At 29.4% G+C, this 21,340-nt stretch overlaps 1 protein-coding gene and 1 pseudogene across 1 annotated transcript; one reads left to right on the forward strand and one right to left on the reverse strand.

Annotated features, from left to right (window-relative positions):
• The first annotated feature begins 1,537 nt into the window (after positions 1-1,537).
• Positions 1,538-4,570, forward strand: LOC129297463 (transcription factor WER-like). The gene is made up of 3 exons (XM_054935800.1): positions 1,538-1,740; positions 1,849-1,978; positions 4,087-4,570. The coding sequence occupies exons 1-3, from the start codon at positions 1,608-1,610 to the stop codon at positions 4,511-4,513; spliced, it is 690 nt and encodes a 229-aa protein (XP_054791775.1). The 5' UTR covers positions 1,538-1,607; the 3' UTR covers positions 4,514-4,570.
• An 8,541-nt stretch (positions 4,571-13,111) lies between these two features.
• Positions 13,112-16,405, reverse strand: LOC129297460 (uncharacterized; annotated as a pseudogene).
• Positions 16,406-21,340: the final 4,935 nt, after the last annotated feature.

The following is a 21,340-nucleotide window of genomic DNA, read 5'->3' on the forward strand; positions in this document are numbered from 1 at the left end:
AAATAATAATGGGACCAAGAAGCAATAAAACGTGGGGCCGGCATGACAGGCTGCAAAAATTTAATTAGAAAGCAACGGTGGTGTGAGGCTGTCCTGGATGTTAGGAAGGGCACATCTCCCGCATTTATGCCCCCCTCAATTCTGGCTTCTTTCCTTTTATACCCCTCCCTCTTTTACTTTTTCCCCACCCCGCTTTCAGATTCTCCAATTTCGGGCCAACTTTCCTCATTCTCGACTCACAAATATTTACTATACACATTTCTTACCATACTTTGTCTAAATTTAAAAAATAAGTTATAAGAAATTTTTACATAGACTCAATATACTACATCATTTTTGTACTATTCAAGTAAAACATGACATGCTGGAAGATTATAAATATAAATTGATTATATCACTGATTATTAATGTAAAAGAGAGAAGGCAAAACCTTTAGGAAACGCTTTATTTAAAAAGATTCATTAAAAATATTAACACATGAAATTTTATTTAATTAAATTGGTATAATTTTATTGAATAGAATATGAATGATGTGGTACTTTTAAGCCATGTTCATTTGTCTTGCGTTTTATTCTATACATGAGAGATATGGCTAGATTTGGCCTTTTGTATTTATTGAAGGGAGACTTGCGGTCAGATCCTAAATAAAAAAATTAATTACTTATTTAGTCTGTTTATAAGGCAAGTTTCTATATTTACATGTTAAACTTTAGTATTTATAAGTAAACAAAAATTTTAAATAATTAGCTTTCTTATATATATGAAATCTATATGTAATTTTCTCTTTGTTAAGTTTTAAGGCTATCCGCCCCTTATTCAAGAATTTAGTGACTATTCAAATTATTCTAGAAAGAATAATATATAAATAAATTTATATGACATTAATACATAATATAATTTTTATTTTATCCCCTCCCATTCTTATTGCAAGTCACTTCTGACCACCTCATTAAAACTGAGAAAATATGATTAAATCATTAATTTTATTTAAAAATGAAATAAATTTAAGATTTTACTTGTAGTTAAATAAAAAATTTTAAATTTGCATTCTATTCTTCCCTATAATTAATATTTTTAAATAGAAGTGATATTAAAAAAATTAACTAATACATCATCAAGCTATAAATAAGAATGATCATTTCTTCTATCAACATGCCTTATAATAAAGACAGATGAAATATATTGATAAGTTTCTTCCTTGTGACTAAAGAGATCTTCCTTTGAGAAATTAGGTTATTAATAATAAATGCAAATAAAAATATTTTGGTGCGCATGATGTGTAAACATCAATGAATATATAAGGCTGAAAAGTACATGTTTTTATATTTATTAGGCTGAAAAGCCAGCGGGGCTCTTGCATGTCATGTTCCAGCAGTGAAAAAGGGAGATAGAGCAGTAATTATAGTAATCAGCGCGTTAAATTTTTTCAAAAATTTACGACGGAAAAAAAAGATATTTTACTACACAAATTAACCCCGCTTCAGGATATATATAACCCAATAGCATCCCAAATTACCCAAACACTGAAACCCTCTCTCAAACAGTGGAAGAAGCTCAGTTTCAGATTCGGAACTCTCTAACTCTCTCTATATCTCTGAGTTTCAGAAATGAAAACGATGAAAGGAGGAGAAGGGAACGAGTACAAGAAAGGACTGTGGACGGAGGAAGAAGACAGGGTTTTGATGGAATACATTGGAGTTCATGGAAGAAAGCACTGGAACCGCATTTCCAAAGTCACTGGTATTATATATATTATTTGATTCTGGAAATACATATTTGAGCATCACAATTATAAATGTGTGTGAATTGAGGACGTGAGTTAAATGATGATGATGATGATGATGATAGGTTTGATGAGGAGTGGGAAGAGCTGCAGGTTAAGATGGCTCAACTATCTCAGTCCAAACGTCAAACATGGCAGTTTTACAGAGGAAGAAGACGACCTCATCATTCGACTCCATAATCTTCTTGGAAACAGGTTCACTTCACTTCGCTACTACTTCTTCTTTTAGACTTCATTACATTATATATTTTTCAGTTACTTTTATATAATATATAACAAAATCTCCGTTGTGTGTGTTTTCAAGGTAACATGACACTTGGATACTTGATTTTTTTGCATCATGTCAGTATGATAGAAGATTAATGGTTGTTTAATTACATCAAATTAAATTAACGCATGGAATATATATATATATATATATATTTCCTTTTCACATATTAAGTTGCTTATGAGAAAGCAAGTTGACTTTTAGGCTTTAGCGCTAGCTCTCTTTAATATATTCATTAATCTGATAAAGAACAGATACGTTCGAAGCTTGAACACATGTTTTGGATTTAAAAGCATATTTTTTCAGAGACAGTGAAATTAACGGTGCGTCAATAAAAGACAGCCTAAAATGGTCCAAGATGTTCTGAAAAGGTTTTCTGTTCAGATCAAAACAAGAAGCAAATGGGCAAATTAGTGTAAATGGACCGCAGCTGGGGAAATGAACGTAAAACGACTCCTCACTTAAAATTTAGCGTAAAACTGATATTGAATGTACTTTAATTTTAGTAAAGAGCAGCGTTGTTTTGTTTATGAATTAATTATCATCAATATTTTTAATTAATTATCATTAATATTTTTAAGGTTTTAACTACCGTTTTTTTATATAAACAGTTATACTTATAATGCTTTGGGATGCAGATATTAAATTTCAAATTAAAGTGTTTAATTTGATGTCAATTTTATAAATACTGAACTTTCCGTCCTTATCTTTCTAGGAATTACTAGTAATTTCTTTTATTTTTGGATTAAATAGCCATTTGACAACTAAGCTATAAGTCCATGACCAATAGTTGACCAAATGACAGAAAAAGATCTCAAAAATTATTTTCTTTATATTTTTCTGTGATTTTTTTAAATTATTGTTCATAATTTTTGAGTTATTCTCCATAATTTGTGTTTTTTTCTATAATTTTTTTATTTTTTTATATTATTTTTTGGTCAAGTAATGATCAAATGTAATTTTTATTAACATAAATTATATTGTATCATTTTCAAAAGTTAAATATTAGCATTACACGAAAAATGAGTTTAACATCTTAGATATTCTAGGATTGATAATTTATAAGCCAAAGCCCTTTAACAATTTATTTTTTAATATTAGTGGCTTGTTTATAGGTCAAATTTCCCTTTAACCCATCAATTTTTTAAAAAAGAAAAATATAAACATAAAATATATGATATTTACTTAGATGACGGTATATTTAAGTGGATGAGACTCACTTGAATGATGAACCACAAACACCTCGCGTCTATGCCTTTTTTATCATTCTTTTTTTAAGAGAAAAAAAAAGAGGTTCAATTCCATCCTCTACATTTTTTCCTTTCTCTCTGTTTTTTCCCCTAACTACTAAGGCGAACAAAAAATAAATCTGCAGCAAGGATACGTTTGAAGCATCTTGGATCTTGTATTCTCCGTACTACCAAGAGCCTCAGAAATATAAAAAGTTAGATTATGTTCTGACTGAATGAAGCTCTCAAACTTGACTTTCTTGCTTTGTGTGTGTGTGTGTGTGTGTGTGTGTTTATACAATATTTCTCCAACAGGAAAATTATTTAAACGTATGTCAAAAAGCGCTTGTCGTAGTAGTTTTACTATTCTGATGTATCTAAGCAGACAAAAAGCTACCAATAATTGGACTTCTCTGCCACAACTTCAACTAAGTATACACTTCAAAAGTTAAAGTATACTTGGAAGGTTTGAGACTTCAAGTAAATTTCATGTATCAAATCATTGATTTCTTTTTTTAAAAACATCATGCTTAAGTTTCAATCCATTCAAATGAGTACTACGCATTGATTTTCCTAAAGGAAAGCAACCAAGATTAGATAGGCAGGTGAATGTAGATATGTTGTAATTGCAATTATATAATTTAGCTGTAAAAACAAAAATAGCAAGATAAAGGATGACAATATATCATATGCAGTTTCAAGGCGAAAAAAAGAAGAAGGAATGCAGGTGATTTAAAAATATGATTATTAGAAAGGGAGAATGCAAATGTTATATATAATCATTATCATTTTTGTTAACCATACAGGTGGTCTCTAATAGCTGGAAGGGTGCCTGGAAGAACAGACAATCAAGTAAAGAATCATTGGAACACTCATTTGTGCAAGAAACTTGGAATTACTAAGCAAACCAAAAGACCCATGAAACATAAAGAATCTTCAAAATCTAGTGCTTCACAATTAGAAGAGGCTCGAAATGTTCACACATCTCTAGATTCTATGCCTGTGATTCCTCTTGCTCTCAACCATAAAGGCAAAGAAGCTGAGATACAAGGTCAAGGAAGCCGCATGAGCAACAATAATTCTATGACAAATGTTGAAGAAGCACAACATTGTTGGCCATCTACGGAAAAAGATCACTTTGACCAAGCTTTTATGTTTAATGATGATCATACCTTTGTTCTACACAGTCCTCCCAGGTTAATGGAATTCTTTGATGGATTTGATATGATTTAAGTTGGATGGCTGGATTTGATAAATAATTAATAAAACATATCAATTTTGTTTTCTTTCCCCGAAAATTCTAGGTATTATACACATGGACTAGGGGCATATCCTTTTTCCTTACCCTTCATTTTTCTCTTTTTTTTTCTTTACCATCGTTAGATCAAACTTTCAATGACTTTAATTCAATAAATTTCACATAAAAATATATAATTTTGGAGGAAAGTTCAAAGAGATCAATTTAAGATTTGGTGCTGTTCCGTTGGAAAAAAAAAAAAGGATTTGTTGTTGTTATATTTCTCAAATCCCTCTCTCTCCCTCTCTCACACTCTCACACACACACGCACGCACGCACGCGCACACACACGTTGTAATGATTAGATTGATCAAGGAGACATGGGATAATTATATGTGTAGTTCCAAAAGAAACGACGCAGATGGACTGTGGAGAGGCCACAGATATAGGCAAATAGCTAGCAAGTTGGGACCAAGACAGCGCATTCACTGGAATATAATTTAAGAAAATTGTCGATAACTGATAAGGGCCACATGACTATTATCTGGGTATTAAAAGGAACCGTGCATGAATTAAACATTTTGGGGGACCATAGTTCTTAGAATTATATTTAAATGTGAGAATATTGAATCATCCAGATATGAAAAGAAAGTGAGCTCGAAGTTGTGTCTAGGTTCTGGGGGAAAATTATAAATAAATGCGAGATATTTGTTAAGATATTTTTCTCAGATTATATAATTTTTCAGAATAGGCATTACGTTTTAAAGGAATATTTTACCTCGCATTCAAATAATTTAGAAATTTTTCATCCAAAAGATAATAATTTAGAAAATGTTTGAATATTTAATAAATTATTTAAATAATAGGTAAAATATTTGAAGAGTTGAGAAAAATAAGTGAAAAAATTAAAAATACGCTGCAGATTTCTGAAAAATAATTGAAGACCATTGAAAATATATCGTAGAACTATTTCTCCCAGTCTACAAGACTGAAACAGATCTTCAAATTTCTTCACTTGCTTTCTTTAAATATTCGAATATTTTAGCTCTTGAAAGAATAATTTAGCAAATATCAAATATTGCAATAAAATGTTTCTGAAAATTTGATGTCCTATTCTAAAACATCACGTCACTTGAGACAAATATTCGAATAAATATCTCATAATTAAAAAATTATTTCTAAAGTTTAGCACAATCTTGATTTCACGATTTTTTTATGTTTTATGAAAAGGGTGATTTTCCCTTTTCATATTTAAACAGAGATCCTCCAAAGGAACATGGTCTCCTAAAATGTTTAATCCATACTCCGGTCTTTGTCCAAATATTGTAGCCAATTGGTACTTGGGAAAATTACAAGAAGAACCAGGTATGAATAATATTTATTCTAGAGGACTTTAAAAATTTTAATTATTAAAAAGGACCAACTACCAGAATTCAAAATTCACCGCAGGTTTGAAAAGGGAGAAAAGAAAAACGAATACAAAATGCAGACGAACATAATGTAATCATTTCAAAATGGTCTATCAATTATATTTTGGTTGAAATCCTATAATATAATTTTCCTTTCTTTTTCCAGCTTTTTGTTAGGGAGACTTTCGATTGAAGATCACAGAATAAAAATATTTATTAGTGGTCCTAAAAAATATAAAAATTTGTTATAGATTTTTTGGACTAAATTGAAATAAAGTTGTCAGTTGAAAAGATTGAAATATCTTTTTACAAAAGAAAAATAAAAGACAGCTAATCAAAAAACTTATTAATTATATGACTTTATTTATTAATTATATAACATTACTCGTTTATTATTTAGTTTTACTTGTTAACATGTGACTCTCTACACTTAACCACATTACTTGTTAATTTTGTAACAATAATTGTTAATTTCATAACATGGTTTGTTAAAACAGTGACAAGACTTGTTTAATCCATTAATATGAAAAGTAATTAAATTATTTATTAATTATATAATTTTATTTATTAATTCTTCAAAAGCATTAGTTAATTATCCATTATTACTTGTTAAATAACACTTGATATCTTATTTAATATCAAACTTGTAATAAATTCATTACTTGTAAAATTATTATCTTAAATTGTAAACTACATATTTACTTGTTAATCAAATAGAATTACATATAATGCTTGACAGGAATTAATTAATAAGTAAAAATTAAATAATTAATAAATTTTATGATATAGTTAATGTGTAAAGTTATATGATTAATAAGATTTTTAATCAACTATCTTTTTTCTTTCTTTTGTAAAAAGACGTTCTTTTTAACAATCAACTTTATTCCAGTTCAATCTGAAAAATTTGAAAAAAATTGTATTCTTTTTGAGTTCCATTAATAAATATTCCCCTCTCAATTATTCCACCCCCTTTGACGCATCAACATTTCCTTTAATTCGGCCAGACAATGGAATCCACCGTGCAGGTTTTGATGTTTGACTGACATTAGTCAGGAGATTTGAATGCAAACCTCATCCCTCAGAATGAGTTTTGTACTCCTTCGATTTTATTTATAAATTATTTTTATCAATCTTATCAATATTAATATAATAAAAATATAAAAAATAAAAATAAATAAAATTTTAAATATGTCTCTATATAATAAATTTAAAAAGTAATGTCCTATTACTTTTTCTCTCTCATGAAGTGTAATTTTAAAAATACCTCTCAAATATTACCTTAAAAGACATACCATGACTTATAAATAGGACCAAATACACCTTTTAAAATGAGGCTTATAAATGAGACCGGAGGGAGTATAATAGAAGCGAAAATAATGACAGAAAAATCTTCTCAAATATATATAAATAATAATAAAATCTCACAAAATATTATAATCCATCTTAAATTCTTAGAAACCTTTTAAATATTAATAATTTTTATAAAATAATTAAAATACTCTTAGTTTAAAATTAAAAAGGAAAACAACTTTGGCCCAGGGTAAAAAATATCAACGACTAATTTAATTAAAGATATAACTATTTTTCTTAAAAAATGACTAAAAGAGAACAAACAATATTTACAATTTTCATTGTAAAAATTTTTCATTCACTTTGAGTGTTGTAATTTTTTGTTCTGTTTTAATCATTGTTAGGAGAAAGTAGTCATTATTTAAATTAAAATAATTATGAATATTTACAACATATAGATTTCAGTAAATAAAAAATTTATATAGAAAAAATTTTAATTTTTTTCATTTTAATAATTATAAAAAATAATCATTACTTGAACTAAAATAGTCCTGAAATATTTACAGTACTTTAAATTCAATGAATAGAAAATTTTCACTTAAAAAAATTATAATTACTTGTTTCATTATAGTTATTATAAAAAAAGTAACTATTATTCAAACTAAAATAGCCACTAATAATTACTCTTTTTAGGACCAAAGCTATTAGTTTTTTATTTTAAACTTGTGATATTTTAGTCATTTTGCCCAAAAATAATTAACGTTAAAAAGATTGTTAGGAACTCAATGATAACTATGACATCATGCGAAAACTCATCCTCATTTGTATATTTCAAAAACAAAAAATTCTATCATTTTTTTCTAAAAAATTCTATCACGTGAAATCAGTTTTACCGCTAATTAAAGGCAGACAAAGAAACAAATTCACGAACATGAAATCACGTGAATACTCAGTACTCAACAGTCAACACATGAATTTGATCTTTTTTTTTTTGGCCAACGAACACATAAATTTGATCATGATAAACACAACTACATTATTTCTTTGTATATTTATACAAACGTACATAAGTTGGACGTATTCAATAGCTTCATCAGAGTTAGACTAAATTTCATGATTGAAAAATGCTTAAAAAATTTTAGATAGTGTTTAGCTGGAGTTTTAGGATAGGAGGTGGCAGAATTTTTTATTTTGTTTGCTTCCATTTATTTATTTGGTATTTAATGGAGGGAAAAAAATAAGAGAAACTCACCCCCTATTATTAAATTATAAGATATTTTTAAATAAAATCTTATATATCAATAAATTTTATTAACTACACTTAACAGTCTTTTTTTTTTTACAAAATAAAAATATAAGCTTTTAAAGATATCTTTCATTTAATATATCAAAAAGAGATAAAGATGAAAATTAAATAGAGAGATAAAGGGTAATATTAAAACAAACTTATTTGATGAAATCTTAATCTTTTTAAAGTATATTATATTTTAGGATGCTAAATTTTTTTAAAATGTCTTATAATTCAGAACAAAAACATTAGTATGTTCCTTTTGCTCCATTTTACAAGACACCTTTTTAAGAAAAATTGAAAATATCACTAAAATAAATTTAATTTAGATTGCAATTTAAGTTTTTTTTAAAAAAAAGAAATATGAATTTTTCAAAAAATCCTTTATCATTTTGATGAATGAAATAATGAAAGGAAACTTTTAAAGAGATTTCATTAATGAATCAACTTTTTTTCAAAACTTACAGTACAAAATATCAAACCACTATTAAAAATACCTTATAAAAAGATGAAGGGAAGAGTTCTGATGCAATTTAAATTTATATTTTCGCAGGTTACAAGACTAATCCTTACCATATAAATTATTATTGATTATACTAATATGCATGTTTTAATTAATATATTATCGTGGCATTTTAAATAAATATAAATAAATATTGATCTTGGTATAGAAACAAAGTAAAGAGAGGGACAAAAGATAAAAACATGTGGTTGGGTGTGGTTAAGTTACAAGTTTGAAATGCTGCATAATTGAAGTGAGAAAGGCACATACAGCAGGGAAAGGCATGGCTTGGAGCCGCTTGTTTGACGAGTCCGTACATAGCTTTGGGGTGTGTGTGTGTTTGCCGCCTTCACGTGATTTCCATCTTCGCACTGCCTCGCCCGACAACCTTCTTAAATACCATACCCACGTTTGACGTTTCGTTGACCTAATTTCGGTCTGCCTTTTCATGATTTCTGGATTTATTAAAAAAAATATTGATTTGTAAACTTATAAAGATTTAATGCGCTGTTTGGTATCAGTGAAATGAAGCAACAAAAGTGAGAGTAAAGTGAAATCCCAAATCTAGCATGTAGTTTTCATGTGAAAGTTACTTCCATAAAAAACAATAGAACCCATTTCTTTACCCAATTCCATAGAATCCAGTTCCACTTTCATCACACCCTCAAGCTTGACAATTTTGCCCCTCACCATCTCTACTTGTAGCGACAAAGGACGATTGGTAGCGATGGCAGTGACTTTGGCGAGGACAACAACAATTGGCAGAGACTCTTGATTGACAGACAGGGATGGCAAATGGGCCATTTTGTTTGATTTTTGATTCGATTCCCACTCCAACTTCTATCTTCGATTATACTCCCTCCAGTCTCATTTATAAATCCAATTTTAAAAAGTATATTTGATCCCATTTATAAGTCACGATGCGTCTTTTTAGGTAATATTTGAGAGGTATTTCTAAAATTACTCTTCGTGAGAGAGAAAAAGTAACAGAACATTACTTTTTAGATTTATTATATAGGGGCATGTTTGAAATTTTACTTACTTTTATTCCTTGTACTTTTATTATATTGGTATTGATGAGGTTGATAAAAATGACTTATAAATAAGACCGGAGGGAGTAGTCTTTAATTTCCTTTCCTTACATGAAGTTCGATTTATGGCTAGTCTCTGTGCAAGTAGCGAGTAGGTTTAAATTGCCCGTATCAAGAAAGCAGTATTCGACAATATCCCTAACGTGGGGGTCAAATTTGATTTTGCAACAAATTCCTGATTTAGGCTTCAACAAAATCCCTAACAATTTAGGCACGGCTCAAGCTCTGATGTATTGTGAGAGTTTGGGACCTTTGCTTCTTCATTTGAGTGACAGCATTCAAGCAAGATTCAATTTTGGACTCAATTTCAAGTGTCCAATTTTTGGTCCTTCAATTTTGGTGTTCGTATTTGTTTTACTGTGTATGATAATAATGGCTCCAAGCTCTAACTTTCACTGTATTTTCAAGCAATGTTTGCAGTTTCCAGCAAAAGTGGGTGTGACCTCCAGCAATAACAATCGATGGTGGTAAGCAACAAGTTAGGGTTGTGGTTTTAGGAGGTGAGGACATATTTGTAATTTCACATCATAAATATAATTATTGAATAAAAAAATTCAACATTTCGATGGATATACCAAACACACTTTCAAACTCACTTCTATTTCCATTTTCACTTGTATTTTCACACAAAAAAATCTCTTTACCAAATGAGGCATAAAGAGTGATAAAGAGTTAATCCCTCATCACTAAAATATAATTTTTTAACTAATGTTGGTCTAAAATTAACACACTTCACAGAAATTAACGTGATAATGATAGTTAAAGTACCTTTTTGTAATCTCACTATTTTTTTTAATTGAAAGTAATTTTGTTTGAGATATAGTCAAATACTAAATATGTGCTCCTCTTTTTATGAGACTTCAAATATTAATTCATCGCATTATAAAAGATTAATTTCATTTGCTAGACTTAATCTCATTAGTTTAGTTGGTCTTATTCTAATAAAAAAGAACCATAGTTTTAAATGTGAAATATTATTCATTTGAATAAATGTGAGATATAACAAACAAAATATTAAGTTATTTGAAAGAAGCCTTATGAAAATGGTGGTTAAGTGGCCCAGGGAGATTGTCGAAGCGGTGAAAATTTCTCACAGCCCAAATTATGACATTCCGAAAGAATTGAATGAACAGCCAAATTTTTGGGCCAAAAAACCCACCCCAGAGGAAAGCAAACTTTTTTTTGGGGACGGGGTAGTGGGGGCAAAGAAAAGCAAACTTTTAACCAAAGAACAAGGAAAAGTATAATCGGAAGTAAAATTATTTTTTAAACAATTTTAAAAGAATTATTTTTCTGATAAATTCAGTATGAACAAATGAATATAATATAATATGGAATATAAAAACCTCAAAACGTAAAAAATATACAAAACCTAATCAATTTTCCACCCAAGAAAAATATATATTAAAACTATCATCACTTTGCACAGTTACATGTGGAGGCTGCAGGGGATGTATTACACATTTGGAGGAAAATTAATTTGTTAAAAGTTCATTAGATACAAATTAGTTACTATAATAAAATTTCTGTTTAAATATTTTTTAAAAATTAATTTGATAAATTGAAAATTATTTCGATTATATATAATGAAAAGTATTTTTGAATTTAAAGTTATCAAAAATAACATCAATTTTTATTATTTATAATTTTTATTATACAAATATAATATATTAAAAATATTTAAAAAATATATGTGATAAAAATAATAGGGTAATCAAAACTCTTTGCCTTGCATTACCCAAATGTACATCCCAAAAGTTAAAAATATTTGTTGACAAAATCCGATTCAGGCCCATTTGAATGTGATTCTAAAAAAGTCCTTTTGGGCAAAAAGCTATGTCCAAACATTAGAAAGTATTCATTTTGAGCTTTCGGGTGCCAAATGTTACGTTACCAAACGTGTTTTGCTAAGCACAAGAACTTCATTCTGCGTCATGTACCTACACTGCTTTGTATAGAAACTATTCACAAGCCTTCAGTTAATGGAGCAAGGAGTATAGATTCCAAGCATTGCATGGACATATTGCTATTTTAATATAAACTAATGGTGTTTTGTTTTTTTTTTAACCAACAGATAAACTAATGGTGTTTAAACAACATCTATGACCTATTAATCCATTTATAGTGCCTCTCACTCTATTTACATTTTCATGGCTACACTGCTGCACAAACGTAAACCTATTGGGCGCAAAACTGCCCAATTCTGTGATCATAAATGTCTATATCAACCGATTCAAATTATACCTAGGTAACGGGCAAACTTGACCCTTGGCTCTTATTATCTGGCCCATAAGAGCTTGAATCCTTAAATCAGATTTTCCATTTTTCAGCTCCTTTTTAAGGCTCGGCCTTTATTTGAAAGATTCGGGATTGAACCCGCAAGCCCTGTTTTGAAAAATTAAAATAAAATTAAAAACTATAAACTAATTAAAATATTTTAAAATTAAAAAATTAAAATTCTCATAATATTTTAAAAATTAAACAATATATATTTAGAAGTCTAGTAATTAAATTCAAATCTTAGTTAAAAAATAATTCATTGTTTATAAATATACAAACATAATAATTATAGAAAAATAAAAAATATCAAAAATTTTATACTGTACACTGATATTTATTAAATTATATTAAATCAATTTTAGAATAAATTAAAATTAATAATAATATAATGTGTGTAAAATTAGGGTTTCAGATGAACAGGTCTTTGGCTTTAAACACATGTTCTACTAAAGAAAAAAATTAATAATAATATAATAAGGCTTGAAGGGTCACTTGGATCCAAGCCTTTTTTTGCAGGGCTTATTAAGGTCAGGACTTTAAGTCCAGTTACTTTAAAAAAATTATTTTTAAAATCCAAACTTTTATTTAAATAGAGCTTTTAAATTCGGTCCTTCAGACCCAACTCTTATTGTTGGCTCTAATTTAAACTATCTCACGCCCAGCAAATAATTATATGCTTAAAAGTGTGTATTGGCAAGAAACCAACCTCCATAAACAAAATTCAAAACGAGGGATCACTCAGCTTCAAGGCCGGCAATTTCATATTTGACTTCTTCTATATGTTCATTAATGGCGGTGATAGCATCCTGGACGCCTCTGATTGCTTCCTTGAGAGCATTATCATATTCAGCATCTGCTTCAGCCTCCTCGGTCCCGGCAGCTTCTGTTATCTCATGAACACAAACACATTCATGCTCCTGGGGCTTTGTGAATTTGCAATTCTCGTGACTAGCCAAAAGTTCTGATGGGCGACCAGCTTTCTTTAACGCCTGAATAGTTGCTGTCTTTAAAGGAAAGCACTAGTCAGCAAAGGCAAGTAAGGTCAGGAATAAGAGTCAGACCTAAAGGACTTGACTTTGAGACCCTATTTAAAAAAAGATTTTTAAAAATAATTTTTTTTAAAAATAATCAAACTTGAGAACTTGGCCCGTCAAGCCCTATAAAAAAGAACTTAGACCCGAATAGCTCTTAAAGCTCTGTTATATTATTATTATTATTATTTTTTGGTGGAACACATATTTAAAACTAATGATTTACTCACTTGATCTTACATGCATTATATTATCATTAATTTTAATTTATTCTAAAATTAATTTAATATAATTTAATAAATATCAGTGTATGGTACAAAATTTATGATGTTTTTTATTTTTTTTATAATTATTATGTTTGTGTATTTATAAAAAAATAAACTATTTTTTAACCAAGATTTGAATTGTATTACTAGACTTCTAAATGTGTGTTGTTTAATTTCTAAAAAATTATGAAAATTTTAATTTTTTTAATTTTAAAATATTTTAATTAATTTATAATTTTTAATTTAATTTAATTTAAAAAGAACTTATGGGCCGGGCCCTGAGCCCTTCACATAAGGGCCGGGCTTCAGAAACGAGACTAAAAATGAGGAATCGGGTTTTAGAACTCAGACTCTTAAAGATCGAGCCTACCTATATTTTCAATTTTAAGGGCAAGTTAAATAGGCGTCACATGTACATTTGAGTTGTGAGTATAACTGAAAAAAAAAAAAAAGAAGAGAAAAATTACTGGTGTAACCAAAATACTCCAAGCATAACAAAAAGAAATAATTTAAAAAAAGAGAAGAAGAGGAAAATAAAAACGCATATAGATCTTTGGGACAACACAGTCCAATCAGAATGCATATCTCAAAATCACTCAAGAAAAGCCAAAAATCATCCAGAATTCAAAACAAAGAAATACAATGATAAAGGGATCAATTTTTACCAAATGAAAAAAGGCATGACAATAAAAGGTTAATGCATGTTCTATCCTGCATAGATATGCTTACTAGATAGAACTGGATGGAGTATGAGCATTTTGACAAATGTTATTCCTTTATATCAGAAACTCAATGGTTTTTTTTTTTCTAGTCATGGCTATTTTTTTCTATCAAATGTTATCCTGCATAGATAGTCTAGTCATGGCTTTTTTTTTTCCCTGGGTAAGCATAGGTGTCAAAGCATGTTACTGGTTGCCACACCGACATAAACTCAATGGCTTTTTTTTTGAATTGAACTAGGACAAAAGTATCGAAGCCAAAGAAAACGGCAAAACCCAAGACTGTTACCAGGGGCATAACATAACTGTTCTTAACAAGCCTGTTTTGAAGCCTGAATTTGTGTGGATAACAGGTTAAGAAGAACCTTTAAGATAATGACTCTAATATTGAATCACTATATTCAATGCAGCTAGACACATAAGCCTCGTTTGGTATGATGAAAGAGTTTTTAATGGAATCGAAATCGGAATTAAAATTGGAATCAGAATTGAAATTAGAATCGAAATAGAATTGAGTTATAAATGTATGTTTGGTATGAAGATGGAATCTAAATATAATATTAATAAATATATGTATTTAAAATAGATAAAGACTAAAATGCCCTTATAAAAAAATAAAAAACTCAGCCATTATGATGGAGTATGTATGTGGGGCACTTATGACAATTTCATAGAATTGTGACAATTCTATCATGATGGAGATGGAATTGAATTTTGAGTATTTAGACAGAATTGAAATCTATAAAGAATTGGATTCATGTATACCAAACCATTGAAAGCATGATTTCAATTTCAATTTCATTTCTCTTGAACCCAATTCTAATATAACAAACATGACTATAGGCCATAAAACACGAATAACCTGTTGGATACTAAGAGGGTCAGCAGAAAAAGTAACCAATCATTTAAAGAGGAGTACAGAGCCTTTTCGTCTCTGTGAAAAACATGTTGAAATAGTATAACATCATGATAATAGAATAAACATATAGGTGTCACATAGACGGAAAATTGTTCAGATATAGTACATGGAACTGACAGTGAGGAATGGTCATCAAAACTTAGATACAATCTAGTATCTATCACCTACAATTATCTTTATATCTCGCTTATCTAACACAGGGAGGCACACGTTAGTTTGATCATCAACATGACACAGAGAGCATGTCTAGCATCAGAGCCTTAATTCCATGCACCAATATTGGAAATCTGGCACTTCTAGATTACAAGCAATCATCTGATAATAATTGTGACATACTAGATGTAGTTTTTGCTTTTCCTGATCTTGAACAGCTCTAAGCAGCTGTGCTAGATCAAGTCGACAATAGTCAGAACTCCAAAATTGTGACTCCAACTCAAGGACCTATACTAAAGCAGGAAAAAATGCTTAAAAAAAAGACAAATGGTTTGAAAAATAAAGCAAAATTGGGATCATTTGTCACTTTTTTTGAACAATCGTTGAACTTTACTATGATTTCATTGCAAATTTGTCAGTAAGTTTGTTCTCGTCCAGAAGTGACGTACTCAGAAAAACCCCTGCAATATTAGATATTGGATAAGGTGTCAATGAAATTCCAATTTCACTTGGAGAAGAAAATACTTGAGCACTAAATTCTTAATAATAAAGCTGAGGCATAATGTTACATGAATTGCATGCCTATCTTTATCTAAATCTAAACTTGAAAACATTCTTCTTAGATATCGCCACCCGACGGTTAAATTCTGGGAATTTAGCATCAACATCATGGCTAAGACTGTACATTTTTGTACATAGATTCTACATTTTCAATTGATTGAAACAACATTTTCTCTAATAGTACTAACAAATTGTTCTTCACATTCCTGGAGCTGTCTGACTATTTAATATACCTTTTCAGTTTGGAATATGCTTCCGCTCTGCGTTGCTGAATTTCGAGAAACTTGCGAAGTAAAAGAATGATGCTAGTTGATTCGGACACCATTTCTTCGACTTCCATCAAATCTTTGGCCGAAACCTTCTCATTGAAATCTTCCATCACCGATGATTTTATCACTTTGCTGTCTTTCAAGCTTTCAGAGTCTTCTGTCCTTTGCCTTCTGGGAGCCCTTGTTTTCTCCTACAATATTTTGTTACCACCGTCGTTTACTGGGCAAACGAGATGAATTGCTGAATCAGGTCGAGGGATGGGGTTTAACAGTTACATTTGAGAATTTTCTATTGATTATGCTCCGGTAAAAGATATAGGATTCAGTTAAACGCATAAGGATTCAAAAATAATCGTTGATGTAGTTTAAAGTTTATAGAAAATTTGTTTGTTTTACTACCAAAAGTTTTTACGCTATTTGTCCTCTTATACATATCTTGTATGCCATTAATATAAGCAGTCTAATTCTTTTTCAAAATTTTTTAAAGCTCTTCTTTCATATATGGTCATAAGTTTTTTTTAAATCAATAAAAATCACATGTAAATCTTTATATTTGCATCAATACTTTTTCAATAAATTTCTAAGTAAGTAAATCACTCTTTTGTAGTTGCCCTACCTCACATGAAACCAAACTAATTTTAAAAATATTAATATCCAATTTCAACCTATACTTAATAACTCTTTCTTACAATTTCATTATATGACTCATAAATTAAATTTCTCTGTAATTAATACAATTCTATATAACTTCTTTATTTTTGCAAATAAGTGTAATATCCTCGATTTTAAACCAGATTAAATAAACTCATTTAGATTAATTAAGTGTGTTAGTGAAATGTATGGCCAGAGAGGCCTAACGAGCGTGTTTAGTTTCAATTTTAGTCCTAAACGTGGGTTTGAAATTCTCAAATGTATGGCAACACACTTAAGGAGAGACTCTCTGCACTATGTGCCGCAGTGCATGGTCACATTTCTGCTGTCATAAGTCACAAAATGAAGCAAAAAATAGAGGAAAAACAAATGTAATCGAGAGAGAGGCGAAAGAGCAGTGCCAGGGTGTAGAAAAATTTGAATATTAGGAGTATTTTGGAGCTCCTAAACATTAAAGGTAAGCTTCCTAACTTAAATCTTTTTTTTTCTTCCATTTCTTGATGATAGAGGTTAGGTTTTAATTGATAGTGATAATTTTCGGTCCATAGAGATTGTGGATCCAAACCTATTGACCTAAATAGAGTTAATAGGAGTAGATTGAGCTAAGTAAATTTAATATTTATGATTATATGTTGATTGGTGGTTGAAGGACATTTAATGTCCGAAAATTTTCAAAAATATGATTGTTGGGAACAATGTGGTTTTATCAATACTATTAAAGAGCTCAATGACATCAATAAGGGTTAAAGGAAGCTAAGAAACCCTACGAGTATTTTTTACATGAGTCAAGACTGAATCTTGAGTACTAAGAAATGTTAAAGTATTAGTGAAAATTGGTCTAAATGTGGATATTGATGACTTGCATTGTAAATGCTTCCAGAGTAATTACATTTAACACCACTCATGCTTCTTGGAAGCTTTGAGGGTTGAAATCTTTGACCTCTCAAAGATTTAAGGTAATCGAGAGAATTCTAACTTAAACTTTTGTATGTTTATTAGTTATTGATTGATAAATGATGATTGAATTATATGAAATTGATTGAAACGTAAATGTGGCTTGCTTTGCTTGAAAAGGCCCATTATGAAGTGGAGATTTAATGTAGTTCAATAATTTTGAAATTGTGAAGTTCAATGATTGTCAAAGTGTGAGGTATCATGATTATGAAAATAGGAGTTTAATGATTTAGGTGATTGAAGTTCAATGATTTTGAAATGAATGAAGTTCAATGGCTTGTGTAATTTGAAATTCAATGAAAATGTGTTTGAGAAATTCAATGATTTATAAAATGGTGAAGTTCAATAAAATTGCTTATGTGAAGTGCTATGAATTAAATTAAATGTGAATTTTGCATAAATATGAATTGCATGATCTTGAGAGGGGGTAGTTCACCTGAGAAAAGGAGTAGAAAATTAAATTCTTGTGGTATAACTCTCATTCGAGTGATGGCTTGCTCGGATTGATTTTATTCATATTGTTCCACTTATTCAATGAGATACTATCCCACTAGTTTAATGACGGACTTAAACCTAGCTATCCACTTGTTCAACGAGAGACTATCCTACTAGCAAGCTAGTTTAGGGTGTATGACACTTTATAGTGTAAAAAATATAGGAAACTATGTTTTATAAGTGAGTTAGGTGTACCTTGACCGAGTAATCTCCTCACAAGTGTTTGAGCTAGGGAAGTCATGGATTATAGATTATCCTATTATGTTATAGCCCACGATTTCATATCAGAAGAATAAGGAAGATGTAAGGGAGGTATGATTAAGAATATAATGAGTAAGGACACCTAGTTGTCCACATTATGAACCTAATGAGAATACTTATGAATTGAGTCTTAATCATTTTTGATTATATGACATTAAATTGTGTGACAACCTTTTTTTATATAAAAACTGTTAAAAGGGATTTATTTCTCAAGTATGTGCTATTATGCTTGGAAATATGGATGTATATTCTTAAATGTTTTACATTGTTTGTTGAATTGTATATATATGCCACTTACATTTAAACTAACTGACATGTATTAGTATGAGTTAGTTGGACCTTGGTTATTGAGTGATTATATTTATTATTTTCAATATTATAGGGAATAGCTCAATAGGATCAGATAGAGGAAAGCTTCTGGAGGCTTAGGACTGCGATCCTATTTAGCATGCCTCCTTATTTTTGAATCATTATGTGTATTTAACAATTTAAATTGCCAACGAGGTTTCATCCATTTTTTTTTCTTATTTACATTATATGTTTATGAGTTGTAAGTGTATTTTGAGCCCTAAGGAGTGAGTGGATAATATAAGATATTATGTAATAAAGCCAAAATACTAATGCAAGTAAGAGTAGAGCATATTATGTGTTGATTATGGATTATTTGATGAAAATGTACTTAAACTCTCCCTTGTAAGTTTTTGAGATTAAGGGATTGAGTAGTAAAATTATGATCTATAAATGTTTAATATAATATGGTGCATTGTATGAGTTCTTTTTAATGTTTTACATGCGGTCAAATTGGTGTCAATAACTATTGGTTTTTGGTAAATGGTTTAGGTACTTAGTTTTGAAAAGAATGTCTAAATTTTGATTAAGTAATAATTTAATTATGAGACCAAAACCATTAGTTAGATCTCAAAAAGAGCTTTCTATAGACATCTAGTTCATGTCAATTGTACGTCGAAAGAAGGATTAGGGCATGTCAAAAGTTGTCCCAAAAACTGCCAAATTAATAGCAGAAGTTACTGTAAAAAATCATGCAATTGTGCCGCAACACATGGCGCCACAAGCCGTGGCACATGGCATAGAAGTGAACACACCATGACATATGTTCGGCAAGCTGTACTGCACGCCCTAAAATTTTTTAGAACTTTCTTGTTTTCAAATTCTTAAGCAAACGTACTCATATATGTAATGATCTCATACTTTCGCATATTTGTGAACTCTAATTTATCTATTTTCAAGACGTTGAAAATGGTTTTGGCTTTGTAAACTTGGGGTTTCAATTTTTTCACCAATTGTAATTTGGTTTATATTAATTATCTTAATCCAATTTCTTTATTAATTGAGATTTGAAGTTAATTATGACTTAGAAGGAGAAGGATATTACAATAAGAATAAGGTGCTGCTGGTCTAAAATAAAACTAAGGTGCTTCACCGACAGTAAGATCTTGTTAAATAATTTAATTAACCACCGCGATCCTCCTTCACCTAAACATTTATACACGTTAATAGGGATATGATCAAGTTTTTTTGACTATACCATTTACAATTTTTTTAAAAGCTTCGTTTACCTAACTGTCACATATCCTTTAATAGAATGACAAATTTTGTTATCTTTCATGAGTTACTAAATCTTTCAAATTACTAGACAAACCTCCTCTATCAATTAAAAGTTTGGAAAAGTATGTCTCCTATTTGTCTTCAATGTCACCGTCTATGACCAAAACTCTTCACTCTTCATCCTTTATGTACCTTTCATGTTCCAAATCTCTTTTTTCCCCCATACTCTTACAAATTTTTGTTTTCTATTATTTATTTTAAGACCATTATAAAACTTTTTGAATGATTTAGAATGAGTTTCACTCACATCTTTCTTAATTTTCTTTTTAGCCATGCGATACTTTTTTTAATTTTTATCATTATTGCACAAATAGATATTTTTAAAACGCTCGTTGTATTTGACTTTTTCTTGCACACTAACATTCCACCACCAAGACTCTTTGGGCCTATTTGTTTGATGTTTTTAGAAGATGTTTTTTTGTTTTTAAAAACAAAAAAAATTTAAAATTTTTTAGGATTAGTGTTTTTTATTTAGTTGTTTTTCAAATTGTTTTCATTTTTAAAAAAAAAACAACTTTAAGTTGTTTTTGTTTTTTCTTTGTTTTGAAAATACACTAAATTTGATTATTAAAAATTATAGTTACCTTAATCAATTTCTATTATTAATCACTATCATTAACTACATATAAGCATCACTATCAGTCTATTTTTTAATTCTAAAATGGTTTTTTAATTGACATAACCAATTGATTTTCATTTCATTTTGTTTTAAAACAATTTTAAAAATTGTATTACAAAACATTTTTTTAAAAACAAAAGATGATAATAGAAACCAAAGAGGCCTTTTGTTTTTTGGATCAAAACCTTTCAATTCTCTCAAAACTTCTTTAAACTCCTTCCTTTTCTTCTTAGTCATATCTTCCCATAAGATACTTGCACTTTTCAAGGACTTTCAAATTTCTTCAGCCAAAAGATTTTGCTTAAAAATTTGTTGCTTCTCACTTCTTAATTGTCACCACCTAATCCTTAAACTCTCAAAACTTTGTAATACGCACATCAAGTATAAGGACTCTGTGTTGTATCATTACGATATCCTCATAAATCACCTTATAATTTTT

Source organism: Prosopis cineraria, unplaced genomic scaffold (genome assembly GCF_029017545.1).
Source record: "Prosopis cineraria cultivar Desert tree isolate PC_DT_omini unplaced genomic scaffold, ASM2901754v1 PC532, whole genome shotgun sequence".
Lineage (NCBI taxonomy): Eukaryota > Viridiplantae > Streptophyta > Magnoliopsida > Fabales > Fabaceae > Prosopis > Prosopis cineraria.